The sequence below is a fragment of the Nicotiana tomentosiformis genome, chromosome 2 (assembly GCF_000390325.3).
Source record: "Nicotiana tomentosiformis chromosome 2, ASM39032v3, whole genome shotgun sequence".
Taxonomy (NCBI): Eukaryota; Viridiplantae; Streptophyta; class Magnoliopsida; order Solanales; family Solanaceae; genus Nicotiana; species Nicotiana tomentosiformis.
In genome coordinates this window covers 16,171,626-16,196,296 of record NC_090813.1, presented here as the reverse complement: position 1 = coordinate 16,196,296, position 24,671 = coordinate 16,171,626, and the positions used below count along the sequence as shown (strand labels likewise).

The window sequence follows — 24,671 nt, the reverse complement described above, 5'->3', positions numbered from 1 at the left end:
ACTTTAAAAGTCCAAGTCAAATTGCATACAAACAAAGAAAGTACGTAACAAATGGCAAAAGCCATGTGGGAGGAAAAAACGGTAAACAAAAGGAGGAAAGGAGTGGGAAACAAGAACAAAAAATTTAATTTTAAATTTAATAAGAGAAGCATCAGAGAATTTTCCCTCAGTCTATTTATCAAAACATTTATTCAACGTTTACTCCTATGCATTTTTGTTCAACACCAAAAATCTTTGAAAAGTAAACAATATAATCTTAGTCTTCATATTTATCCACTCATCTCTGAGTTATTGTACTTTTCTCTATAAATACTCTTCACATCCTTTCTTCTACTTCACAACACTTCTCTCTCATTACTACAAAAAAAGGATTTAGAGAACAACTATTTCAGTTCTAAAAAGAGAGATGGAGTTTTTAAGAAACTCTTCTCTTTGGGCTTTGCAAATTCTTTTGCTGTATTTCTTTGCTTTTGTTTCAAACAATGGTGGTGTCGATGCTTCTCACAAAGTTTATATGCACTTGCAATCTACTAGCTCTGCTAATGTTAAAAATGTCCACAGAACTGGTTACCATTTTCAACCACCCAAAAACTGGATTAACGGTACGTTTTCATGTCTCTGTCTTTGTTTGGATTTATGATTTAGACGTCGTGAGTTCTGAATAAGAATGTTGAATTTGCGGTTTCTTCTTGGCTTTGAAAGTGTCTACATAAGTAAATTTATGGTTTGTGATGTTTTTATGAATTGTTGTTGTTCTCATGCAATTTTGGGCAATGGTGTAATAATTAAATTGATTGCATTCTAATCAATGAGATGAGACTTTAGAAAGAAAAAAATTTGTTTTCGGCAAAGAGAAGTAATTAATGCTTTTTTCTCTTTCAGCTAAATTTTAGGTTTTCACGTCTCTGAATAACTTGCAGATTTTGTTTATTCAATAATTATTGCCTGATTGGTTGTCATCTTGTTGACTGGAAATGTTGAGTTATTTTAATTTGTTAGAGTATAATACTCTGACAGCTTTTGAGTTAATGAAACTACATGTTGCCCATGACGAGTAGAGTCACTTATTAATAATTGGTAATTAATAAATGTCACCGTTCTATAGATGCATTCAAGAAGTGAAGATATGAAAATATTACGTTATCTTACTCACAGCAACTCATGAGTCAAACTTAGAACCAGCCTGTCTTTTTCTACTTATATAAATCATTGTTCTTTGTTTGAAATTTGACTCTACTATAATAAGCGGCGAATTCAGAATTTTATGGTCATAACTCAAGTATCTTTTATGTAAAATTGGTACCAATAAAAGAAGGGTTCTGCACAGCTAGCTATTTAAACTTGACTGTAAAACTGTCATTTCATTCTAGCATTTATCTACGATTAGGCAGGGGCAAAGCTAGGTGGGCGGACGGGCGAACTCCTTCACCCGAGAATTACACAATTTTTTTTATGTACATAACTTCTTCTTGTATTTATTTTTTTTATTTTTTGAATTCCTTTGGTAAAAATCATGCAATTAGGTTATCGGGATATAAAATTTATTGGGCTAAAACGATCCAAAAATATTCTAACATGGTGTGATATTGTTTTGGACAAGCTCGCACGATTTTCTCCAAAAGGCATCTCACCATTAAGAGCATTTAATTTTTTATAAGTAGCTTTTTTTTTTTTATATTTTTCATGTGAGATTTTATTCACACACTAACAGAACTATTATTAGGATGCTTATCCTGGAAAACAAATAACGATGCATGAATTGTAATTTGTGGACAAAATTACTTCTCGTACTTGACTTCTTGAAAAGCAAAGAAAAGTGATATGTGCATTGAATACACAAGATGTAATCTATGCCTCCAAATCACCAATAGATTAATTCCTTCATTTAATATTTTGAACACTATATGGTTTCACATGTGATCTTAGTCTCAAAGTGGGAGATTTGACCTATTGAACCTGTTGCAATAAATGGCAAACCAACCCCCTTCTCGTTTTTGTGGATAAAATAAAGTGTAGGTAACATTATTCTAAGCTGATCAAGTGGGCTTGATGCATGATATTTTGTTTACATTGAGCATTAATATCAGTAGAGATTTATAGAGTAAATGATTTAATCAACTTCGACTTCCTCCAACCCCAGGGGGGAATGGTGTGGTTGTGGGGGTGGGGAGGTGGGGGGTTGGTGGCCGATTAATCTGACCCAAATGACAAATGGATCATATAATATAACTAGTTTTAGTATACGTGCGTTGCACGTGTTTTTGCTTCTATTAATAAAAAGTGTATAAAATTTAGAATAAGAATGAACTATGTGTGATAACAATTGACATCAAGATAAATGTAATATTTATTTAAATTAAAAAATAAATGTTACATTGATGAAATAATTGAATACATAGTTATTGGTTATCTTTTGAATTTTCAACGATTAAGAATTTAAGTAGGTTATTTATATATTTCTTATGAAGATAAGCATGATATATTATATTTTTGTATCTAACTAATATCTTTTATAGACGATATTCTTGGTGTAAGGAAAATTTCTCTATTTTATTTTATTAAGATACTAAAATTATATACAATTAAGATATTAGTTCATTGAAAATTTAGAAAATCAATTGTAATATGCAACATATAAAATGTTAATGGTAGTTATCATTATATCTAACATGGAAAGTATATTTATGTTGATATATTTATTTCTCATAATTTTTTAAATATTTACCACTAATAAATTTATTCTAATAGAATTTAAATGATTAATTATATTTAAGCAAAAAAAGAAAAAAAAATAAACAAACCTAACGTGTACTGTGTGAATATGGAGAAGCTTACCATAAATTGATATAATTCTTTTATTAATTGAAAAGGTCATAAAATTTCGGAAATGTTAAGGACTTCTTACCTAATTCAAATAAGGTTTGAATTAGTAAATAAAAATTTGATTTGATTTTAAAGTCCTAATTATTAGGAAAGTAATTTAAATTATAATTTTATCTAATGTAAAACTGATTTTTAAAGGGTAAAAATGCGAACGATATTTCGCTAAGAGCCTTCGTGCTTTTAATATAATATAGATACTAATACATGTGGATGTGAAGTGATATAGAAGCCAAAATGCCCTAAAGTACGTGAAATATAGAGCCAAAACATGTGACGTAAAGCTAAAAAGGAAGTTTTAACCATAAATGTTTGAAGTTCAGATTTTGTTTCTTCTCTTGACAATCCATGTATCTATCTCACTATCTGTAACACGTAGAATTCTCTCTTCTTCTTTTTTCTTTGCTGAAGTAACACGTAAAATTCCACACAAATAATAATAATAATAATAATAATAATAATAATAATAATAATAATAATCATTGTTGTTACAATCAGAAAGAGAGAAAGTAAAGAACCAGAAAACGACCCTCATTTAATTTTCTTTCTCTGTGAGGAATAAAGAAAAATCCAAATGACTTTGGACAACAATGGCAACTTGTAAGGAAGTCTTCGGGCATGTCGGTTATCAAACTTCTGGTCATCTTTTGTCTTCATTTAATTTTTTTTCTTTGATTGTTGTATCTTTGACTTCTTTTTTACTACATATATCGAACATGTTGCTTTATTATAATTCAGTTACTTCAAAATAATAAAATATTTCATCATTTGTGAGGGGTTGGCCTGGTGAGGCTGAGGAGGGATAGAGGTAGGTGTAAGAAGAATTGAGAAAAAGTGATTAGGTATTACATGACCTTAATAGGAGGGTGTGGAGGTTGAGAATTAGGGTAAAAGGCTAGTAGATAGGCATGCGCGTCTCATTTCTAGGCCGGTATCAATAGTATTAGTCTCGTATTTTCGTATCTTCTTACACACCGATTTCTTTTATTATATATTATTTCTTTCGCTTCGATTATACTATCATCTATTCTTATTGTCGTTACGACTTGTTCTTTCTGCTTTTTTTATATTTTTTTCTTGAGCGGAGAGTCTATCGAAAAGAGTCTTTATATCTTCACAAAGGTAGGAGTAATGTTTGCATACACCCTACCCTCCTCAAACCCTATTTCATGAGATTACACTGAGTTTATTGTTCTTCGTCATTTCTTGGATCCACTGTAAATTTTTTCTTCTTTTTAACATTCTTGGACAAGGGGTGTGGTGCCTTTTGGTTTCGTAGTTAAGGAATGTTTGCAATTTGAAGTTATGGTGCTTGCATGAGTTGGTTCCCTTCAGAAACTCACAAAAAATAGGATAAGAGTTAGTTCTATGTTGAACTAGAAAAAGACCACTAATCTTTTTGCAATTCCTAGAGTTCTGTATTTTCACCTTTCATTTACTCCATCAATTAGTTATTGGGGTCTGCATCAAAACTTCCATCAAAACTTCAAAATATGTGCATTCTTCATCTAGATACTTAAATAACTAGATGATAATTTCTCTGTTTATGCTCCCTTTAGGTTTCACAATTTTTTTTTAATATCCTACAATTAAGGTGTGGTTTCTTGCTATATATGTGTCTCGAATGTATTTTTAATTGTATTTTTCTAATCAATCTCGATTTTTTCCATTTTTTTCATGGTTTCTTGGATGCTTCAAACAAACAACAGATCCAAATGGTGAGTCAGAATTTTCTTGTGTACTATATTTTTTTTTCCTAATACTAGCCATAATGAAATTTCATTTACTCATTACCTTTTACTCTGTTACTTTTGTTCTCAACAGGCCCAATGTATTACAATGGAGTGTACCATCTATTCTACCAATACAACCCAAAAGGAGCAGTTTGGGGCAACATAGTTTGGGCCCATTCAGTCTCAACAGATTTGATTAATTGGATACCACTTGAGCCTGCTATTTACCCTTCCAAAATATTTGACAAGTTTGGAACATGGTCAGGTTCAGCTACAATTTTGCCAGGCAATAAGCCTATTATTCTCTACACTGGAATTGTAGATGCTAACAGGACACAAGTCCAAAACTACGCGATCCCGGCTAACTTGTCTGATCCATATCTCCGTAAATGGATCAAGCCCGATAACAATCCGTTAATCGTTGCTGACATGAGCATCAACAAAACTCAATTTCGCGACCCAACGACAGCTTGGATGGGCCGAGATGGTCATTGGAGAATCTTGGTTGGGAGTGTGAGGAATCATAGAGGAAAGGCAATATTGTACAGAAGTAAGGACTTCATGAAATGGACCAAAGCCAAACATCCACTTCATACAGCTACCAATACTGGAAATTGGGAATGCCCTGATTTTTTCCCAGTGTCATTAAAGCATACAAATGGTTTGGATACCTCATACAATGGTGAATACATTAAGCATGTTCTTAAGGTTAGTCTTGATGTTACGAGGTTTGAGTACTACACAGTCGGTACCTATGACACCAAAAAAGATAGGTATATTCCAGATAACACTTCTGTTGATGGTTGGAAGGGATTAAGACTTGACTATGGTAATTATTATGCGTCCAAATCATTCTATGACCCTAGCAAGAATCGAAGAATTATGTTGGGTTGGGCTAATGAATCAGATACTGTTGATGACGATGTCAGGAAAGGATGGGCCGGAGTCCACCCTATCCCTCGCAAACTATGGCTTGATCCAAGTGGAAAGCAATTGGTTCAATGGCCTGTTAAAGAATTAGAAACTCTAAGAAAGGAAAAGGTCCAACTAAGTAATCACAAGTTGTACAAGGGAGAAAAGATTGAGGTCAAAGGAATCACAGTTGCACAGGTTTGGACTTCATTTTTTTCATTTTTATACTTATATTTGAGACAAGAAAGACAAACTAAGTCTGACTTAGAGCATTCATGAAAATTGCAGGCTGATGTTGAAGTGACTTTCTCGTTCGCAAGTTTGGACAAGGCAGAGCCATTTGATCCTAGTTGGGCTGATCTTTACGCGCAAGATGTATGCTTCATTAAGGGTTCAACAGTCCAAGGTGGACTCGGGCCATTTGGACTCATAACTTTGGCTTCTAAAAACTTGGAAGAATACACACCTGTTTTCTTTAGAGTTTTTAAAGCTCAAGATAAATACAAGGTTCTTATGTGCTCTGATGCCTCAAGGTTTGTTCTTTACGTTCTTAACACCCTGAATCCACACAAAAAAATCCACTTCATTAACAAATATGAACATCTTTCTATTTTCTTGTTCTCTCACCTTTTCTGAGCCGAGGGTGTACTGAAAACAGCTTCTCTACCTTCACTAGGTAGGGTAAAGGTCTATATACACACAACCCTCCCCATACCCCAAGCTCACCTGTGGAAATATACTGAGTTTGTTGTTGTTGTTCATTGCAGTCCCACTATAAACTAAGTTGCAACTTTTTACATAATTCTCTGTTAAGACTTGTTTTTATATCTCTAGCAATTGGCTAAATGGCTATTTAACTTCAATTGATTGATTTGTTTGTTGAATTATATTTGTTGGTGTCACCAGGTCAACCCTCAAGAATGAAACAACTATGTACAAACCGTCGTTTGCTGGATATGTGGATGTAGATTTAGCATATAAGAAGTTGTCTCTTAGGAGTTTGGTAAGATCTCTTTCTTTCTTCAAAAGAATCTTGAATTCTCTCTTATTCTTTGTTAATTTACATGGTTATATATTTTGTGTGTATTGACAATTTAGTTATATTTGCAGATTGATAACTCAGTAGTGGAAAGTTTTGGTGCTGGAGGAAAAACATGTATTACATCAAGAGTTTATCCAACATTAGCAATCTTTGATAAGGCACATTTGTTTGCCTTCAACAATGGCACAGAAGCAATCACAATTGAGACTCTAAATGCCTGGAGCATGGCCGATGCTAAGCTGCACTAAAACAGTGGGTGAACAGAACAAAGGAAAAAAGAAAATAGTTATGATTTTATATTTATGTTCTGTCTCAAAGACAGTCTATAGATTTTTAACTTGGAGTTATTCATGAATGATGCATTTTTTAATATTAACATCATGCCAGATTTCTGTTATTGTCCCTAATCCGATCTCAAATATATTGATCAATGCCTTCTCATTTGAAAAATGGAATGAAACGTTCCCATTGCAAATCAGTGGCGTAGCTACGTGTACTATGTGAGAAAAGACCCAAAATAGTTTAGTATCTTTGGACTTTAACTCAAATTAGTCATATTTCTTTCACATGGAGCACTAATAGTCCATATTCTTTAATAAAGTGGAGCACTAATACAGTGGTACACTTTTAGTCTCCATGTTTGATATGAAAAAAAATATTTTTCAATTTTCTCATGTTTGATTGGCTTAAATATTTTGAAAAATATTTTTCTAATGAACTCATTTTTCTCCAATTGGAGGAAAATGTTTTCCCTGTCAAGAGAAGGAAAAACATTTTCCAAAACTTTTCTTCAACCTTCCACACCCTTTTCTTCAAACTTTTCTTCATTGTATACATTTTCTAGCATATACATAGATTATACATTTATTATACATAATTATACCTCCACCGATAATTTTTAGTCTAAGTAGTTAGGTAGGCGGCTATTTGGGTTAATTCTTCTTCTTTTTATGTTGTAGAAAAGTGTTTTCTTTCATTTCTATAAAATGATATAGCAAAAAGTATTTTCTTTTCATGATATAGAAAAAGTATTTTCTTTCGTTCTAACAAAATGAGTATTTTTTCATGTTGTAGAAAGAGTAGTTTCTTTTTCAACCAAAAAAAAGAGTATTTTCTTTTTAGTTGTGTAACACAAATTTCAACGTTGTTTTTGCGAGAAAAGGTAAAGCAACACATTAATCATTTTAGTTTGTGTAAAGTTTTAAAAGAATAATTAAATTCTTAAAAAAAATAGAGTCTTGAAAACGTTGGGTAATTGGGGTTGAGGGGAGGGGAGGGGGAAGGGGAGCACGGAAAATATGGGGATTTGGGAGAAGGGGGAGGGGGTAAGAAAAGTAGCATAAAAAAATTTCTAAAAAATATTTTTTACTCTCTAAACAAAACAAACACTAGAAAAAAATTTCCTGAAAATATTTTTCACTCACCAACCAAACAAGGAAAAATAAATGATAACCGCTCATTTTTTAGGAAAATATTTTTTTTCATATCAAACATGGAGGCTAAAAGTGTACCACTTTATTAAAGAATTTGGACTATTAGTGCGCCATGTGAAAAAAATAGGACTAGTTTGAGTTAAAGTCCAAAGATACTTGACTATTTTGAGCCTTTTCTCTACACTATGTCAAGGGTGATCAAGCGAACATACTTTTTTCTAAAAAATTATTACATTTTAAACACCTTTAATATAGTTGAGTGAGACAGTCCAATGGTCCAGGGTCTTCAAAGTGAGATATTGTTCACAGATTCAATTCCCTGTCTAAATATTTGGCCATTTTGTTTGCCAAAACTAAACGGAAATTCCTTACTACGCCCACTGAGTGCAATCCGGTACATCAAGAAAGATTAACTACAAGCGATCCATGTAACAACCTTATATTGGGTATTCATGGTATACTCTAAAGCTTATTGAAGATAAGCTTTTACTTAAGTTAGGGGTAAGGACAACAATACAACAATTAATTCAAACAATCCTCTTTAGTTACTTGCGAGCCTAAAAATGTTTCTTGTTGAATTTCAACAAACAGAACAAAACTAGTTCAACACTTTGGTTTCCAAGCTTGGTAACAAGGTTTCTATATCTTTTTGCATCTTCTTTAATCTGGTGTTGAAGATTCTTTTTCACTTATGTTTGTCTTAAAAAGGAAAGACCTCTCCACTTGTTTCAACAATGACTGAACCCTTCTTTGTCCCAAGTCTTACAAAACCGTGTGGGTATTTTCTGCACATTGTTATAATGCCAACATAACATTGGAAGCCATAGCAATAATTAAACAATACATCACCAGTCACCACCATTCTCTGGAAAATTAAATGCGGTAGCTTTGCCTGCTTAAGAGGGCAGAATACAACTATACTGATTCTTTCAACTAAGCAATTTTTATTTCTTAAGCTGGCTCTTCTCCGTTGTTCTGGCTAACCTCAACTATTTTTGGTAATGCTCGAAAGTTAAACAAAGATATATTAGGGAGAGAAGAAATTTAAGCAGCAAAATATACTTTGAGAGGATAACTCCTGCGAAGGGCTAGGTCTATTGTTTGGATTGCAGAGGCTTCTTTCAATGCCCATCACATTATAATCGACAAATAAGGTCGTTTCTTCGAGATATACATATCCAACTGTAATAAAAACTAACGCAATGGGTTATAAACTACGCATGTATTTTGTTAAAAGAATAAATATTCATAGCTGTAAACCACAATTTTGGAAATAACTATTACCATTGTTAAGTCGTATGTAGCGGAGATGAGAATGTTGAGATAGATGTGTGGGTATATTAAGAAAGATTAGATCAGGAATGAAGGACAAGGTGGGAGTGACACCCGTGGTAGACAAGTGGGGGGAAGCGAGGCTGAGATGGTTCGGGCATGTAAAAAACATATCCAAATACCCCAGTGAGGAGGTGTAAGAGATTAGTCATGGTGGATCTGAGGAGGGATAGAGGCAAGACTAAAAAGTATTACGGAGAGGTGATAAGGCAAGATATAATACATCTTCAGCTTACCGAGAACATTACTCTTGATAGCAAGGTGGGGAGATTGAGAATTATGGTAGAAGACTAGTAGGTAGTCGCGAGAGTATCCTTCTCTTGTAGGATTAATAGTATTCTCATATTTCTATATACCTAGACATGCATTATTACCGGTATTTCTTTTGCTTCAGTTTTCTTGTTATAGTGCTGTTGTTGGTAATATGCCATGTTACTATTGCCTTTCCATGGTTTGTGCATTATTGTTTTCTTTTCAGAAAGTGATGTGACTATGCTTCACCTAAGATGAGGGTCCATCGGAAATAGCCTCCCTATCTTCACATGCTAGGGGTAAGATCTGCGTACACACTACCATCATCAGACCCCACTTATAAGATTACACTGAGTTTGTTGTTGCGTTGTTACATCGTACACCACCTTAACTATAATTGAGCTACTGATTTCTTTGCTAAAACTATTAAGCTGTTATGAATAGAATTGTACTTAGAGTGAATATCTATCTTTTAGAGAGTTTATTACTTTATGGTTAAGTCATTTTTTACCCTATAAATAGAGGGGCTTTACCCCATTGTAAATCATCTGAAATTCAATAAGAATTACCTCTCTCTTTTCCTTGCAATATTATTCTTTTCCTTATTGTTTTATTTCACGTTATCAGCACGAGACTGTACCGTCTCAAAAAGCTCTTTGAGAAGAATAAGGTATAATTTTTCTCCTCTTTTAATTATGACTAATATTACGAAAAGGAAGTTTGTTGCCCTTAAAACTTCGGGCAAGAAATATATGACATGGGTGTTGGATGCTGAAATTCATTTAGATGCAATGGGTCTTGGAGATGCCATTAAAGATAAAAATAAAGCATCTATCCAAGATTGTGCTAAGGCCTTGATTTTCTTGCGCCATCACCTTGATAAAGGGTTAAAAATAGAATATCTCACAGTCAAAGATCCACTTGTTTTGTGGAATGGCTTAAAGGAAAGATATGACAACTTAAAGTTGGTCACTCTTCCACAAACACGATATGATTGGGCTCATCTGAGGCTCCAAGACTTTAAGTCTGTTTCTGAATACAATTCTACGATGTTCAGAATTACTTCTAAATTGAAACTCTGTGAAGATAGTATCACTGACTATGATATGCTTGAAAAAACGTTCACAATATTTCGTACCTCCAATATGATCCTGCAACAACAGTATAGAGAGAAAGGTTTCAAGAAGCACTCTAAGTTGATTTCTCTTCTCCTTATGGCTGAATGAAACAACGACTTGCTAATGAGAAATCACGAAAATCGACCCACTGGGTCTACACCATTGCCTGAAGTGGATGAGGTGTATTCACATTATACTAAGCATGAAAAAGGTCGTGGTCGTGGCCGTGGACAAGGAAAAAAAATTCCTCGTGTTAATTATTTTCCGAAGAAAAATAACCACCAAAAGTGGAAAGAGAAAGATGAGAAGTCAAAGGCAAATGGTTCAGAAACTGAATGCTATCATTGCGGTGGAAAAGGGCATTGGGCAAATATTTGTCGTATACCAAGACATTTGGTTGAGCTTTATCAAGCGTCTCTGAAGAATAAAGGCCTGAAGCTAATTTTATCTGTGACAATGAATTTGACATCACCCACTTGGATGTGGTAGATTTCTTTGAGCATCCTGATGGAAAAATAGATCACTTGATCGATGATGGATCTGTGATTAAAGATGATTGAGTAGTTTGATTTTTATTTTTGCCTATTAATAGTTGCTAGTAAATAAATATGTAATTATTGTTCTTTATATGAGCAGTAATTAATATTATTTGTTTTATAAAATAGTGTTAGTTCGTTTTGATTAAATATAATTTTAGTATTCGTTTTAGACAATGTTTGAATTTGCTTAGTTCCAATATTTAGTAACGTATTTGACCAGTGATGATACACTATTTCCGTTAGCCATTCGGTCTTTAGAAAACTTATATGCCCGAGTTTGGAGAATATTACACGCTTCAATTGTCCTTTATGGAGAAATCCATCTTTCAATTTCATAGGTAAACAATATTAAAATATAATAAATGTTGTGAACATTGCTGGAGAGGAAATCAATAAAGAATGCACCCGAGGAATATTGAATCCGTACTAAAGCATTTACAGTTTTTCTTCCTCTTAAGGAAAGTTCTCATTTTACTTTCAAAGGAAGACTATCTGTTTGGCCAAGCTTCTCGGCAGCTAAAAGTGTTTTTTTTCAAAAAATATTTTTTTCCTCAATTTGAGGTGTTTGGCCAACCTTTCTTTTGAAAAAATAGTATTTTTGGCTAGAAGTAAAAGCAGTTTTGAAGAAGAAAAAAAAGTAATTTCTCTCCAGAAACAGAAGCAGAAGTAGTTTTGAGTTTTCTTCCTACCAAAAATACCCTTCGCAAAATATTATATATACCAAAATAACCTTACTTAGTTAAACTATTAAATAATATAAAATGACTTTTGGGATGAACTTTTATATTTATTGAATGATTTTTGATATATTTAAATTATCTTGAAAGAATAAAGTACTTTTTAATTTTATTTTTATATTTTACTTAAATAAAATAAAAAACTTAATTATTATCTTCAACAATAAAATTTGTAATTATTTATCTACTTATATAATATTAACTATTAAACAAATCTGTTCATGTCATTTTTGTAATTTGACACATAAAAGCACTTTTTGAAAAACTTGGTCAAACACAAATTATTGTTTAAAAGTATTTTTCAAATTGATTAGCCAAACACAAACTGCTTTTCTCCAAAAATACTTTTTTGAAAAGCACTTCTCAAAATAAGCTGATTTTTCCAACTTGACCAAATATGTTATTAGTTTCTGTCAAACTCATATCGTGGAAATAATATACAAAGAGGTCATTTCATTTCTAAAAGAAACCTCTGATTCTTTTTTAAATCTCAGTGTATTGATCCTTTGGATTCCTACGCAAATTTATGCATGTAAAACTGTCTCAGGCCGACAAATTATCATAAATATTCTCTGTTGTAATTAGTTTTGGGTCATGAACTTAATATATCCCATTTAAAAAATTTTGGATGCGCAGTATATGTGCCTGTAGCACCGCCATATCGCACTAAAATGGGTCCCCAAAGAAGGTTAGGAATATATGTTGGGCTTGAATCACCCTCCATTATTCGCTACCTCGAAACATTAACGGGAGATTTATTCACTGTTCGATTTGCAGATTGTCGATTCGATGAGATATTTTTCCCAAAATTAGGGGGGAAATGGTGAAACCAAACGAGAAATTTTGTAGAAAATCCATCATTATCTCATCTTGATCCACGTGCCTCTATTTGTGAAAAAAAATGTAAAAGATTATTCATTTGTAGAAAATAACAAATCAAATGCAGACGCATTTACGGATCTGAAAAGTATAACAAAATCACATATCCCTGCAGAGAATGTTCCAATCCGTATTGATGTCTCTGTTAAAAATCTTCTAGTGTCATAACTAATGAATCAAAAGCACGCCTAAAACGTGGAAGACCATTGGGTTCTAAGGATTGAAATCCTAGAAAAAGAAAAAAAAATGATCAAGATGATACTACGAAAGAGTCTCGAAAAGAAATCCACGATTTAACCAATCCTGAGATTCATGAGGAAATCACTGAGCATGATACTTAAGAAAATAAGGAACTACCAATAAATCCAATCGATATTAAGACAAATTTGAATCGATTGGATATAGTGGTGGATTATGTCTTTGCATACAATGTTGCATCTAGCATTATGCAAGATAGTGAGGATATTGAACCGCAATCTGTTGGACAATATCGACAAAGACGTGATTGGCCAAAATGACAAGAAGCAATCCAATCCGAGTTGGATTCACTTGCGAAACATGAAGTTTTTGGGCCTGTAGTCCAAACACCTAATGGCGTTAAGCCTATTAGCTATAAATAGGTCTTTGTACGCAAGAGGAATGAGAAAAATGAGGTACAAAGATATAAGGCACGCCTGGTGTCGATTATGAAGAGACATATTCACATGTTATGGATGCAATAATATTTCGTTATCTCATTAGTTTTGATGTCCATGAAAAGCTTGACATGCATTTAATGGATGTGGTTACAGTCTACCTTTACGGGTCACTTGATAATGAGATATACATAAAAATTTCCGAGGCATTTAAAATGCCTGACACACATAATTCAAAGTCCCGAAAAATATTTTCAATCAAATTGCAAAGATCTTTGTATGATCTAAAGCAATCAGAAAGAATGTGGTATAACTGCCTAAGTGAGTATTTATTAAAGGAAGGTTATACAAATGATGACATTTGTCCATATATTTTTATAAAAAAAATAACATCAGAATTTGTTGCACTTGCCGTATATGTTGATGACATAAAACTTATTGGAACTTATATAGAACTCCAAAAGGCAATTTATTATTTAAAGAAGGAATTCGAGATGAAAGAATTTGGAAAGACAAAATTATGTCTCGGTTTATAAATTGAACATTTGGCAAACGGAACTTTTGTTCATCATTCTGCGTACATAGAAAAGGTATTGAAACGATTTTACATGGATGGAGCACATCCATTAAGTACTCCGATGGTTGTTCGATTACTTGATGTGAATATGAATCCATTCCGATCTCAAGAAAAGAATGAAGAGCTACTTGGTCCTGAAGTTCCATATCTTAGTGTAATTGGTGCACTAATGTATCTTGTTAACACTACAAGGCCTGACATAACTTTTCCAGTTAATGTCTTAGCAAGATATAGTTATACTCCTACAAGGAGATATTGAAATGTAATCAAACACATATTGCAGTATCTAAAAGGGAATACCGATATGGGCTTATTTTATGGCAACAAATGCAGTCCCGATCTTGTTTGTTATGCCGATGCTGGGTATTTATCCGACCCACACAAGGCTCGACCTGTGGAGGCACTGTCATATCCTGGCGATCGACTAAGCAATCAATCGTAGCTAATTCATCTAATCATGCTGAGATAATTGCTATTCATGAAGCAAGTCGAGAATGTGTGTGGTTGAGGTCTATAATACATCTTATTCGAGACAAATGTGATTTGAAATGTGACAAATTACCCATAATTTTGTATGAAGACAATGCAGCATGCATAGCCCAATTGAAGGGAGGATTCATAAAAGGAGATAGGACAAACCACATTTCACCGAAGTTATTTTTCACACATAAGCTTCAAAAGAATGGTGATATCAATGTGCAACAGATTCGTTCAAATTATAATATGGCTGATTTGTTCACAAAATCTCTATCAATGTCAACCTTCAAGAAACTAGTATACAAATTTGAGATGCGAAGGCTCAAGGATGTGAATTGATGCTCTCATCATGGGAGTTAATACGCGTTGTACTCTTTTTCCCTTACAAGATTTTGTCCCACTCGGTTTTCCTTGCAAGGTTTTTAACGAGGCAACCAAAAAGCGTATTTCTAAACATGTGCTCTTTTTCCTTCTCTAGAATATTTTTCTCACTGGGTTTTATTTTAATTAAGGTTTTAACGAGACACATTATCTATTGAGTAGACATTCAAAGAGGAGTGTTATGAATAAAATTGTACTTAGAGTGAATGTCTATCTTTTAGAAAGTTTGTTACTTTATGGCTAAATCATTTTCTCTCCTATAAATAGAGGGATTTTACCCCATTGTTGATCATTTGAAATTCAATAAGAATTACCTCTCTTTTCCTTGCAATATTATTCTTTTCCTTATTGTTTTATTTCATAAGCTACTTTCACAGCCAATATTATTTGTCCTACTCATTTGGAAAGTCTTCAAATTTACCCTCAGTGCATAAAGAAAATTACTCAATTTGATCAGTTCTACAAAAAAGCTAATAGTTCAAAACAGCCATCAAAGCATTAGTTCTCAAACTGGTAAACAGCTAAAAGCAATGTGCGGATATTGATTTAAAAGTAGTGGTATTAGATTATTCCCATTCAGTTTCAGCTGTTCCAACTCTAATATTTTTACGTCTTAGTACTTTTAAACTGATCCACTTGTTTGGATTGCTGTTGCTATAATGTTGTTAGAGATGCACGTCTATAAAACACAATGTTAATAAGGAAGAAGCAACAAAAATTCAATCATCAAAAACAAAGACAACTTACGAATCCAACTCAACGAAATACTTGCTACCTCACAAGCTTGCAAAATTCCAACTGAACACAAGTCAAAATGACCTTGTACTGAGGCTACAAAATGTTTAAATCTAAGATGTAAAAAGACAATCAAAGATGCAACCCTTGACCAAAATATTCTGCCATGCAGCAAGTATGGTGCTGAGAAGAATTCACAGCCTCCGTCCCCTTCTACCACCCTTTCTGCGAGTGCTGTCTGTGGGAATAGGAGTAACATCCTCTGACAAAATAAAGCAAAACGTACTTTCAGCAGGGTTTCAAACTTATGATGCTAAACTAAAGACTAAAACATTAGAGCAGGTAGTCAATACAATAGAATTCCGAAGCAATTAGGCCTGGTAGATGATACTGAACTACTCAACAATTACAGAAGTTATTTACCTATGCGTCCAATTTTCATTCCAGATCGAGCAAGGGCTCGAAGGGCGGATTGGGCACCAGGACCAGGAGTCTTAGTTTTGTTACCTCCTGTAGCCCGAAGCTTAATGTGAAGAGCATTAATTCCAAGCTCCTGTTAATTCACAAAAGCGAGTTGCAAATCAGCTTAACTTTCAAGCTATTAAAATACACCTCAAGGAACACCAAAAGGCAGCTAGAAATGACATTAAAACCTTCATGCGCAATCTAATGTGAAATATTTTTTAATCAAACAATTAGCCTTCCACTCTACTTCCAAATTCAACTTTGAATTGCTTTGGCTATTCAGACAACTAACTCGTGCTTGGACGTGGTCGACACACAATATTATTAATAACGAGTATAGGTAACAGAATCATCGAATAGCTGTCAGACAATCTTACATGGGTTGACATTACATAAATCAAGACCAAGTACAACCTTCAAATCAGCAAATATTACATTTTTCATCAGCAAGAGATGTTTAAAAAGAGCTAAAACATAAAGGAACAGAGTACAGGTAAGCTAAGCATCTATGGACAAAGGTACTGAACATTCATTATTACATTAATGATTTTAATGGAAAACACCCATGATTTAGATAGAACCGTCAAAAACCTGAAAGCTTGAACGCAATATGCCCACAAAGTAAACACACATTTGATCAAGCACACAATCTTACAAAGCCTAAGCTAAAGCTTAAAATTTTTTACAGTTCATAACACCTCTTGAAATAACTTCAATCTGTTGTAATCCTCACAAAGTAATGGGATCCAAAACATGGTTCTTTTTATATCTTCTAGTGGCTTAAGAAGTGGAATGTATATCTTGAATTAATATATCATAAAAATGATGAAGGGAAAAAACTGTGAAAACAAGATGATCAATATGCCTTACCTTGCATCGTTGAGAAACATCTTGTGCTGCAAGCATAGCAGCATAAGGAGAAGATTCATCTCGGTCAGCCTTCACCTTCATACCACCTGTAAAGTAGAACAGGTCTAAGTGAAAAAGACAGATCCTCCAAACTGGTTTCCCAATTAAGGAAGATAAATAATACCAAATAAACAGATAAGTTGAGATAAAATGTGTTTGCCAATTTCATTCAGAAATCTAAAAAAATTCATGCATTTCATACATTAAATTCTAAATAGGTTTTAGTTATGTTAACATTTACACTTTATGTCCTATGCTATTCTAGGAGTTGTTAAACCTTTTAGAGATTAATATGTCAATAGAAGATATAACGAATTATTTTGTATAATATTGGCATGAAGTGAGTTTAAATGGAGAAACATGGTCAATGAGGATGCACGTAGACTCAACTTGTTTAGGACTGAGGTGTAGAAGTTGTTGTAAAATTGTAGTACAAAGTCATACATTTTCTACAAGAAAATTAAAAAACTGGAAACATACAATCTGCTTACTGTGTGGTTATAAAATCCTTTTTTGGCTGAAGAAATTAAGTTTTTCACTAGCCCACTAATGATGAAATCCAGAACAAAAAACTACACAAATGTAACTACTCCCACATTACAGAGTACATACCAGTAATGCGGACCATTGTTTCCCGTCCAGACAAATCAGTCACATGCTGCAATTAACATACAAGCTCAAATTCAATCCTTTAGCTTCTTCTACAAACCAGAACAAGTACCATGGAAGAAAAAATCAAGAACTTACGATGAAAGTGTCGTTGAAAGAGGCGAAAATGTGGGCAACACCAAAGACCAATTCACCCTCCCTGGTAGCTGGTCCTAGGGTTACAGTCTCTTCCTTGGGCTCCCTGGTCCTTCTCTTAGACTATAAATCCAATACAATCCATCAACATAAACTTAGCGGAATTACTTTTAAAAAAAATTTAAAAAAAAACAACCTTAAATCTATAAAATGCTTAAGAACCATCCATTATCAAACTTAAGACCATCAGCATACATTTACTTTGCTAAAACATTATTAAGAATCTAAATTCTCGGATACAAATCTAGCTGAATAATTAATACATTTCCAGTACATTTGCACAAGTACTAACAAATAAACTCCATTATCTATATTAATTAACATCGTACGAGTTTAATTCGGTGAGTTACACAGTAATTTAAACAGAAATTAAGAGAATACCATGTTTCGGTTGATTTGCTGATGAGACGGCTGAGCTGCTACTGAAGCTTGAAAAACCCTAGCTGTGGAGGTGGTGCGAATAGCTGAGGAAGAGTGTTTATACATCTGCCTTTGTTTATATAGCTAGGGTTTTGATGAAGTTTGATAATATCATAAAGGTCCCTCTTCTTTATTTTGGATCGTGAATGCCCCTAATCCTTTGATGGAGTGCCTGATGGACCCCATCTTGTTAATTACTCCTATGTCACAATTGGTAAAAATATTCTTTTTGTCCTATTTTATTTCATGTTTTAAATTTTAAATAAAAATAAGAACTTAATTAAAGCCTTTAAGAAATAAAAATTAAAATTAACCAACTTAAAATCTCTAAGAATGAAGCTACCAACTGGTTTGCTTTGTAAGGCTCCAAATGCTATTCAGTTTTATCATGGCTTTTTTTAATTATAATCACTCGTTTAAAAATTATGACGTCTCAATTAATTGAATTGCTCACCAGCTTCTTAATCTTTCAGAATTAGATTAGCTCTAATACATGGTGTTATATGACAAAACATAAAGCTAGAATATTTTCGTAAGAATTCTATTGAAGATAGCAATTGCTTGAGAAAAAAAAAAGATCAATTTATAATAAGGATCAAAGGCGTTGGCTTGTAGTACAGATTAAAGTAAGTTTCAGTGGCGGAGACATTCTTTAGCAGGGAATGTCATCCAATACCATTTAGCAAAAAATATTCCTTATATATGCGAGGACAAATAATACAATATTTTTTTTTTAAAATTAATTTATCTATTTATACTATATTAAAAGCACGAAATCTCTTAGTGAATGTCGTTTGTTTTTTTTACCCTTTAAAAAAAAGTCCATACTAGACAAAATAGTCATTTAATTATTCACCTAATATTTCTAAGATTTTGGTTATTAAATCTTTTCCCATTTGAACTAGAAAGAAATTCCTAAAATTTAGGACTTTAAAGTCAATTGAAATTTTATCTTACTTAAATCTTGTTCTTATTTGAACTATATATGTTACGTAATTATAATTCTTATATGTTACTTTTTATAGAAAAAAAGTAAATGAAACTAAAGTAACTAATTGATCCAAAAAATTTAAGGCTAATATTTAAGAGGGCACGTAAAATATTGTGCACGCAAGTCAAACTTTTAATTTGAAAAATGGGAACATTAATGATAATTCATACTGAGGTGGCATGAATTTAGACTTTAAAGAGCATTGGGTCATTCTTTTTTCTTTGAACAATAAGGACTTAGAATTTGAAGTATACTCAAATTTTTTATCCACTTTATTGTCTAAATATTAAGAAATAATGTTTCAAAAAAATATATATTAAGAAATAATTATATGATAATCTTTTTTAAATGTAAAATTATTATTTTTTTGGCAAGTAAATGTTTTATTTCACAAACCAAATATAACATTACAGCACTTGTTTTACTAGGAACTTGGACATCATGCCCCAAGTCTTATACTCATTAGACTCTATCATTGAGTACAAGAATGAAAACAACTAAGGTTATCCTCAATCTCTAGGGTACCACTTCATAGCTTGCAACTTCCTAGTTAGCTTCTTATACTGATTTCCTCGTTTATGGACTTCCTGTGCTATCAATCGTAAGATGATCTCCTTTGTCCTGGACTTGCCTTGAAATATCCTCAAGTTCCTTTCCATCCATGTATGGTAGACACACGCTGCCATGCATAGTCTATACATATTAGCCATTGATGACTGTCCTTTTGCATGAACCTCTGCCCATTGAACTTCTTTAGACCATCCTTGAGCTCTCTTTTTGATTCCCTGTCATTCCAATAATCTCTCCCACATTTTCGATGTAATTTCACATTTAAAGAATAGCTGCTCAGTTGTTTCTGGTTCTCTAACACATAGTGGGCATGTCAAGTCTTCAATCTGACTCCATTTAGCTATTCCATCTCTTGTTTGCAATCTCCCTTGTAAGTTTAGATACAATATTAACACTCATCTAGGAGCCCCGTAGTTCTTACATATTAGTCTTCTCCAAGAACATTTAGGGAACTCACATCGAAGCTTCATGTACATTCTGAATAGAAAAGGTCCTTATCAGTATGAATTCTTTCTCTTGTAGTCCCACTTCTTCTAGGTATTTTGCTGCTTTTAAGATCTTCTGTATAATCCGAGATGCTTGCTTAGGTTGACTCATCCACAGTGTAGTTCTTCTCCTATAGTAGCAATGTATCCACTTTACCCATAGCTTATCCTTTTTTGTACAAATATTTCACAGTAGTCTGCATATAGTAGCCTTGTTCCAAGCTTGAATATCCATGATATTTAGTCCCCCCTGTAACTTTTGGAATACAGACTTTATCCCACGAAATTAGTGCCCTTTTTGAATTATCTACTCCTCATGTCCATAAGAATCTTTTGCATACACTTTCGACCAATTGAATCAGCTTCTTTGGTAGGGTAAATATTTGAGACCAGAATGTTTGGATGGAGAAGAGAACACTGTTGATTAGCTGAAGTCTCCCTGCATAAGACAATAGCTTTGATGTCCAGCTTGTGACCCTGCCTATTATCTTATCAATTAGGGGCTTACATTGAGCCAAGGACAGTCCTTTTGTGCTAAGAAGTACCCCTAAGAGGAAGTTCTCCTTTTAAGAAACCAAGGTGGTCAAGTATGTCAAGCTGTAATTGTTGATTAACTCCACCAAAGTAAACACTGTTTTTCTCCACATTTGCCTCCAGGCCTGACACTCTTGAGAACATATGAAAACAAGCATACAAAGCTTTCACAGAAGCCATATAACCTCTACAAAATAGTAGAAGGTCATTTGCAAAATCAAGTTGTACTATGTTCAACTTTGCATACTTGGGATGGAATTTAAACTCCTTATTCTCTTTCAGCCTCTTTAGAACTCTTGTGAAATATTTCATGACTAGTACAAATAGGAAAGGGGATATAGGGTCCCCCTGTCCGAGTCCTTTCTTTGCTGGGAATGACTTCATAGGATTCCCACTAATGAGAATGGAATAAGAGACTGTAGTGACACACTTCATGACCCATTGAATGAAAATTTCTAGGAAATTCAGTTGAATTAGAACCTGTTCTAGAAAGCACCACTCCACAAAATCATATGTCTTCCTCATATCAATCTTCATACAGCATCTTGGAGAGATATACTTCCTGTTATACCCTTTAACTAGTTCATGACTTAGTATAATATTATCTGATACTACCCTTCCAGGAACAAATGCAGACTGACTATCATCTTACTAGATAATCCATTACCTCTTGTAGTCTGCTAGTAATGAGTTTGGAAATGATCTTATATATGGTGGTGCAACAGGATATTGGTCTGAACTCAGCTATTCTGGATGGATTCTGCACTTTTGGTATCAAAGTCACTATGGTGCAATTAATTGGCTTGTAAACCTCAGCTGTTCTGAAAAACTCTTGTACTGCCTCAACTGCTTCATCTCCTATGATTCCCCATGTCTTCAACTACTCTTGTAATGTAAAATTATTTTAAACTATAGAAAAGTTGATCAATATATATATATATATATATATATATATATATATATATATATATATATATACAAAGAAATAAGAATAGGAAACGAAAGTACTTTAGAAAAAAATCATAAGTAAAATAAGATAATAATCGAGCAAAAAAATTATAAGAATTCTTAATAATAATCGAGTTCGGATGCCTATGTGATTACTAAGGTATCAATAGAATAACGCTATAACTTTAGCAGTACCGTAAAATGAGTAAATTTTTTTTAATTGTTGGTAAACTATCTCAACACAAATTTTGTAATAAGTAACATGAAATATACATACAATGCACGTACCCAAGTCCTCACGTAAAGTTGAACGATCTTTTTACCTTTCAATCAAACACTACTCCTGTGACTTTTTGACAATAAAGCAAGTAAGAGAACAAACTGAAGGAGAACTACTAGATTAGATCAAAGTCCTAATATGATTAATATTTATTATTTTGGAGCTTGCAAATTTTTGTTAATTTTTATATTATACTATAAACATGTCTTTTGAATATTATTTATGTTATTTTTAAAAAACTATTTTTATTAACACGAGAGACACGCGTACGTTAAGACTAGTACTATATTAAAAGCACGAAAGCCCTTAGCAAAATGTCGTTCGCCTTTTTTACCCTTTAAAACTGAATTTCACACTAGATAAAATAATCATTTAATTATTACCCTAATATTTAGTACCTTAAAATCAACTAAATTTTTGGTTATTAAATTTTTCCTTATTTGACTTATGTAAGAATTACTAATATTTAGGACTTTAAAACAATTAAGAGTTTACCTTACAAAACTATAATACCTTCCAGGTTAGTATTTCTAATATTTAGTTTTTCAAAATTAGAAAAAATATAATTGCCTTAATAACGAACTTAATGCATGTTGAACGTATTACTTGTCAAAATATTCTTGAAATTAAATAACGTGGATAGGATTGTGAATGTGCTATTTTCTTTATAGCATAAATCAATTACTATTTGAAATCTAATTAAATACAATATAGAAAGATAAATAGTTAAACTTCAGAGTATCAATTAATGATGAATATGTTTAATGGTTATTTCTGATTTCTATATTATTATATTTGAACTACTTTCTTATTCAAATAAAATTATTTATTTATCATTTATATAATATTTAAAAACGATACTCACTAATTAGAATAAATAACTAGCAAAATTTAAAAGAGATAGAGGTAATTAGCAATAGGCAATAACACTAATGATTCTTCAAATACAAAAATTCAAAGTGAAATGTCAGATAAATTTTTACCCTTTAAAATTAAATTTTTATTGCGTAATTGAAAGTCGGAATGAACCAATACTAAGAATTTGCGAAAAATACATTATTTCCTTTAAAATTAAGATAAAGATAATTAAGTTTTAAAATTAGCTATATCAAAAGAATCAAATTCAATTCTTTTTTAAACTCATTGTACAATAATTTATTTTTAAAGTATACAAAACTGTTAGGGTATTTAAATCGAGTAAAATCATTAATAGTATAGTAACGTTAGATTGGCTAAGAGAAAATTTGAAGCAATAAGGCTGGAACAATATAAGTCAAAATATATTCTCAATGTTCTAAAAAATGACAACATTCAATTCCTTTTTAAATTACTCACCGTACAATAAATTATTTTTTAAATAGTTAGAATATATAAATAAAGTAAAATTATTTACGATATAGTAACGTTAAATTGGGTAAGAGAAAACTTAAAGTAATAAGGATGAAATAGTTGAACACAAAATATATTTTAAACGTTCTAACATATGACAACTCATTATATTTATATAAATTAAGTTACTTTTTTACAAAAAATATTAACTCAATATTAGTCTTTTTAGACTTTATGTTGTAACTAAACAATATTTTCCGGAATGATAGGCCAACCACGCTATTCCAATTCTCCTAGAAGACTAAAAGAGTCATTTTTCCAATTTGTGTTAGTTCACAAATTTTAAAAAAATCATGATACAAGCATTTTTATGTTATTTAATTATTTTCAGTAGGTCGCAAAAATAACAATATCTTTTATAAAATATTCATGCAAAAAGCACAATAGGATAATAACTAATGATTGAGGAGTTCTATTTTACAGTTTCTTCTTTTATTGAGTTAATTATATATAACCAATTTCCATCGTTCTCAAAATTTACGCTTCAATTTATGACTCAAACAAAGACTTTAATATAATAAGTATGCGATTATTTTTTGAAAAAGCTATTGATTGAGATAGGGGTACACGCGCAACGCACCTACTTTAAGATTAGTGTATGTATAATTGTATATACACATTAGGTCTACAACTTTTAAAAATTGGTTAAAAAATAAATATCATCCTAGGAGAGTAAAATCTTAAAATGTCAAACACATAAATAACCACTTAAAGTTGGCTACAATTTTTATTGAGACACATCAACTATGATAAGTACTTATTGAACACTTTAGCCTTATTAAAGTGTGCATATTGAACACTTTAGACACATCTCTTTTCAAATGAGAGCGTGATTACCAAACACTCTAATGAACCAATCAATGGTTGACATCGGTAAAATAACAAACAAGAAATATAAAATTAAAATTAGACAGAAGAAGGCTTTTATAAAAACTTTCCTAGTATAATCTTTCCCCCTCCCTTTTTTTCGTCTTCTTTCTTTTTCTTGTCTTTTTTTTTCTCATCTTCTATCTTCTGGCGAGTATTCGTTTTTCACTAAAAGCACCTCTCAAAAATATCATTCATTTTAATATCTCACTTTTCACTGAAGAAGTTAAGTTGGTCGTGGTTGCACAAGAATTGTAAAACTTGTTATGAGACAGGAAAGGTAAGATATTTTGCTTTTACAAAAGAAACTAACAAAAGATCAAAAGTAAAATTTTAAAAAAGAAAAT

The 24,671-nt window shown here is 32.4% G+C and overlaps 4 protein-coding genes across 4 annotated transcripts; 3 read left to right on the top strand and 1 right to left on the bottom strand.

Annotated features, from left to right (window-relative positions):
• Positions 1-264: 264 nt before the first annotated feature.
• Positions 265-6,974, top strand: LOC104096351 (beta-fructofuranosidase, insoluble isoenzyme 1). The gene is made up of 6 exons (XM_009602716.4): positions 265-602; positions 4,590-4,598; positions 4,705-5,723; positions 5,814-6,058; positions 6,432-6,528; positions 6,636-6,974. Exons 1-6 carry the CDS (start codon positions 407-409, stop codon positions 6,813-6,815), a joined length of 1,746 nt encoding a protein of 581 aa, XP_009601011.1. The 5' UTR covers positions 265-406; the 3' UTR covers positions 6,816-6,974.
• Positions 6,975-10,279: 3,305 nt separating this feature from the next.
• Positions 10,280-10,810, top strand: LOC138904389 (uncharacterized). The gene has a single exon (XM_070192891.1). The coding sequence runs from the start codon at positions 10,280-10,282 to the stop codon at positions 10,808-10,810; it is 531 nt and encodes a 176-aa protein (XP_070048992.1).
• Positions 10,811-10,825: 15 nt separating this feature from the next.
• LOC104096353 (uncharacterized) lies at positions 10,826-11,191 on the top strand. The gene has a single exon (XM_009602718.1). The coding sequence runs from the start codon at positions 10,826-10,828 to the stop codon at positions 11,189-11,191; it is 366 nt and encodes a 121-aa protein (XP_009601013.1).
• A 4,414-nt stretch (positions 11,192-15,605) lies between these two features.
• LOC104096350 (small ribosomal subunit protein uS11y) lies at positions 15,606-18,380 on the bottom strand. The gene is made up of 6 exons (XM_009602714.4): positions 18,222-18,380; positions 17,784-17,903; positions 17,649-17,694; positions 16,998-17,083; positions 16,086-16,215; positions 15,606-15,924 (listed from the first exon to the last, which is right to left on the bottom strand). The coding sequence occupies exons 1-6, from the start codon at positions 18,324-18,326 to the stop codon at positions 15,857-15,859; spliced, it is 555 nt and encodes a 184-aa protein (XP_009601009.1). The 5' UTR covers positions 18,327-18,380; the 3' UTR covers positions 15,606-15,856.
• Between the last annotated feature and the right edge of the window lie 6,291 nt (positions 18,381-24,671).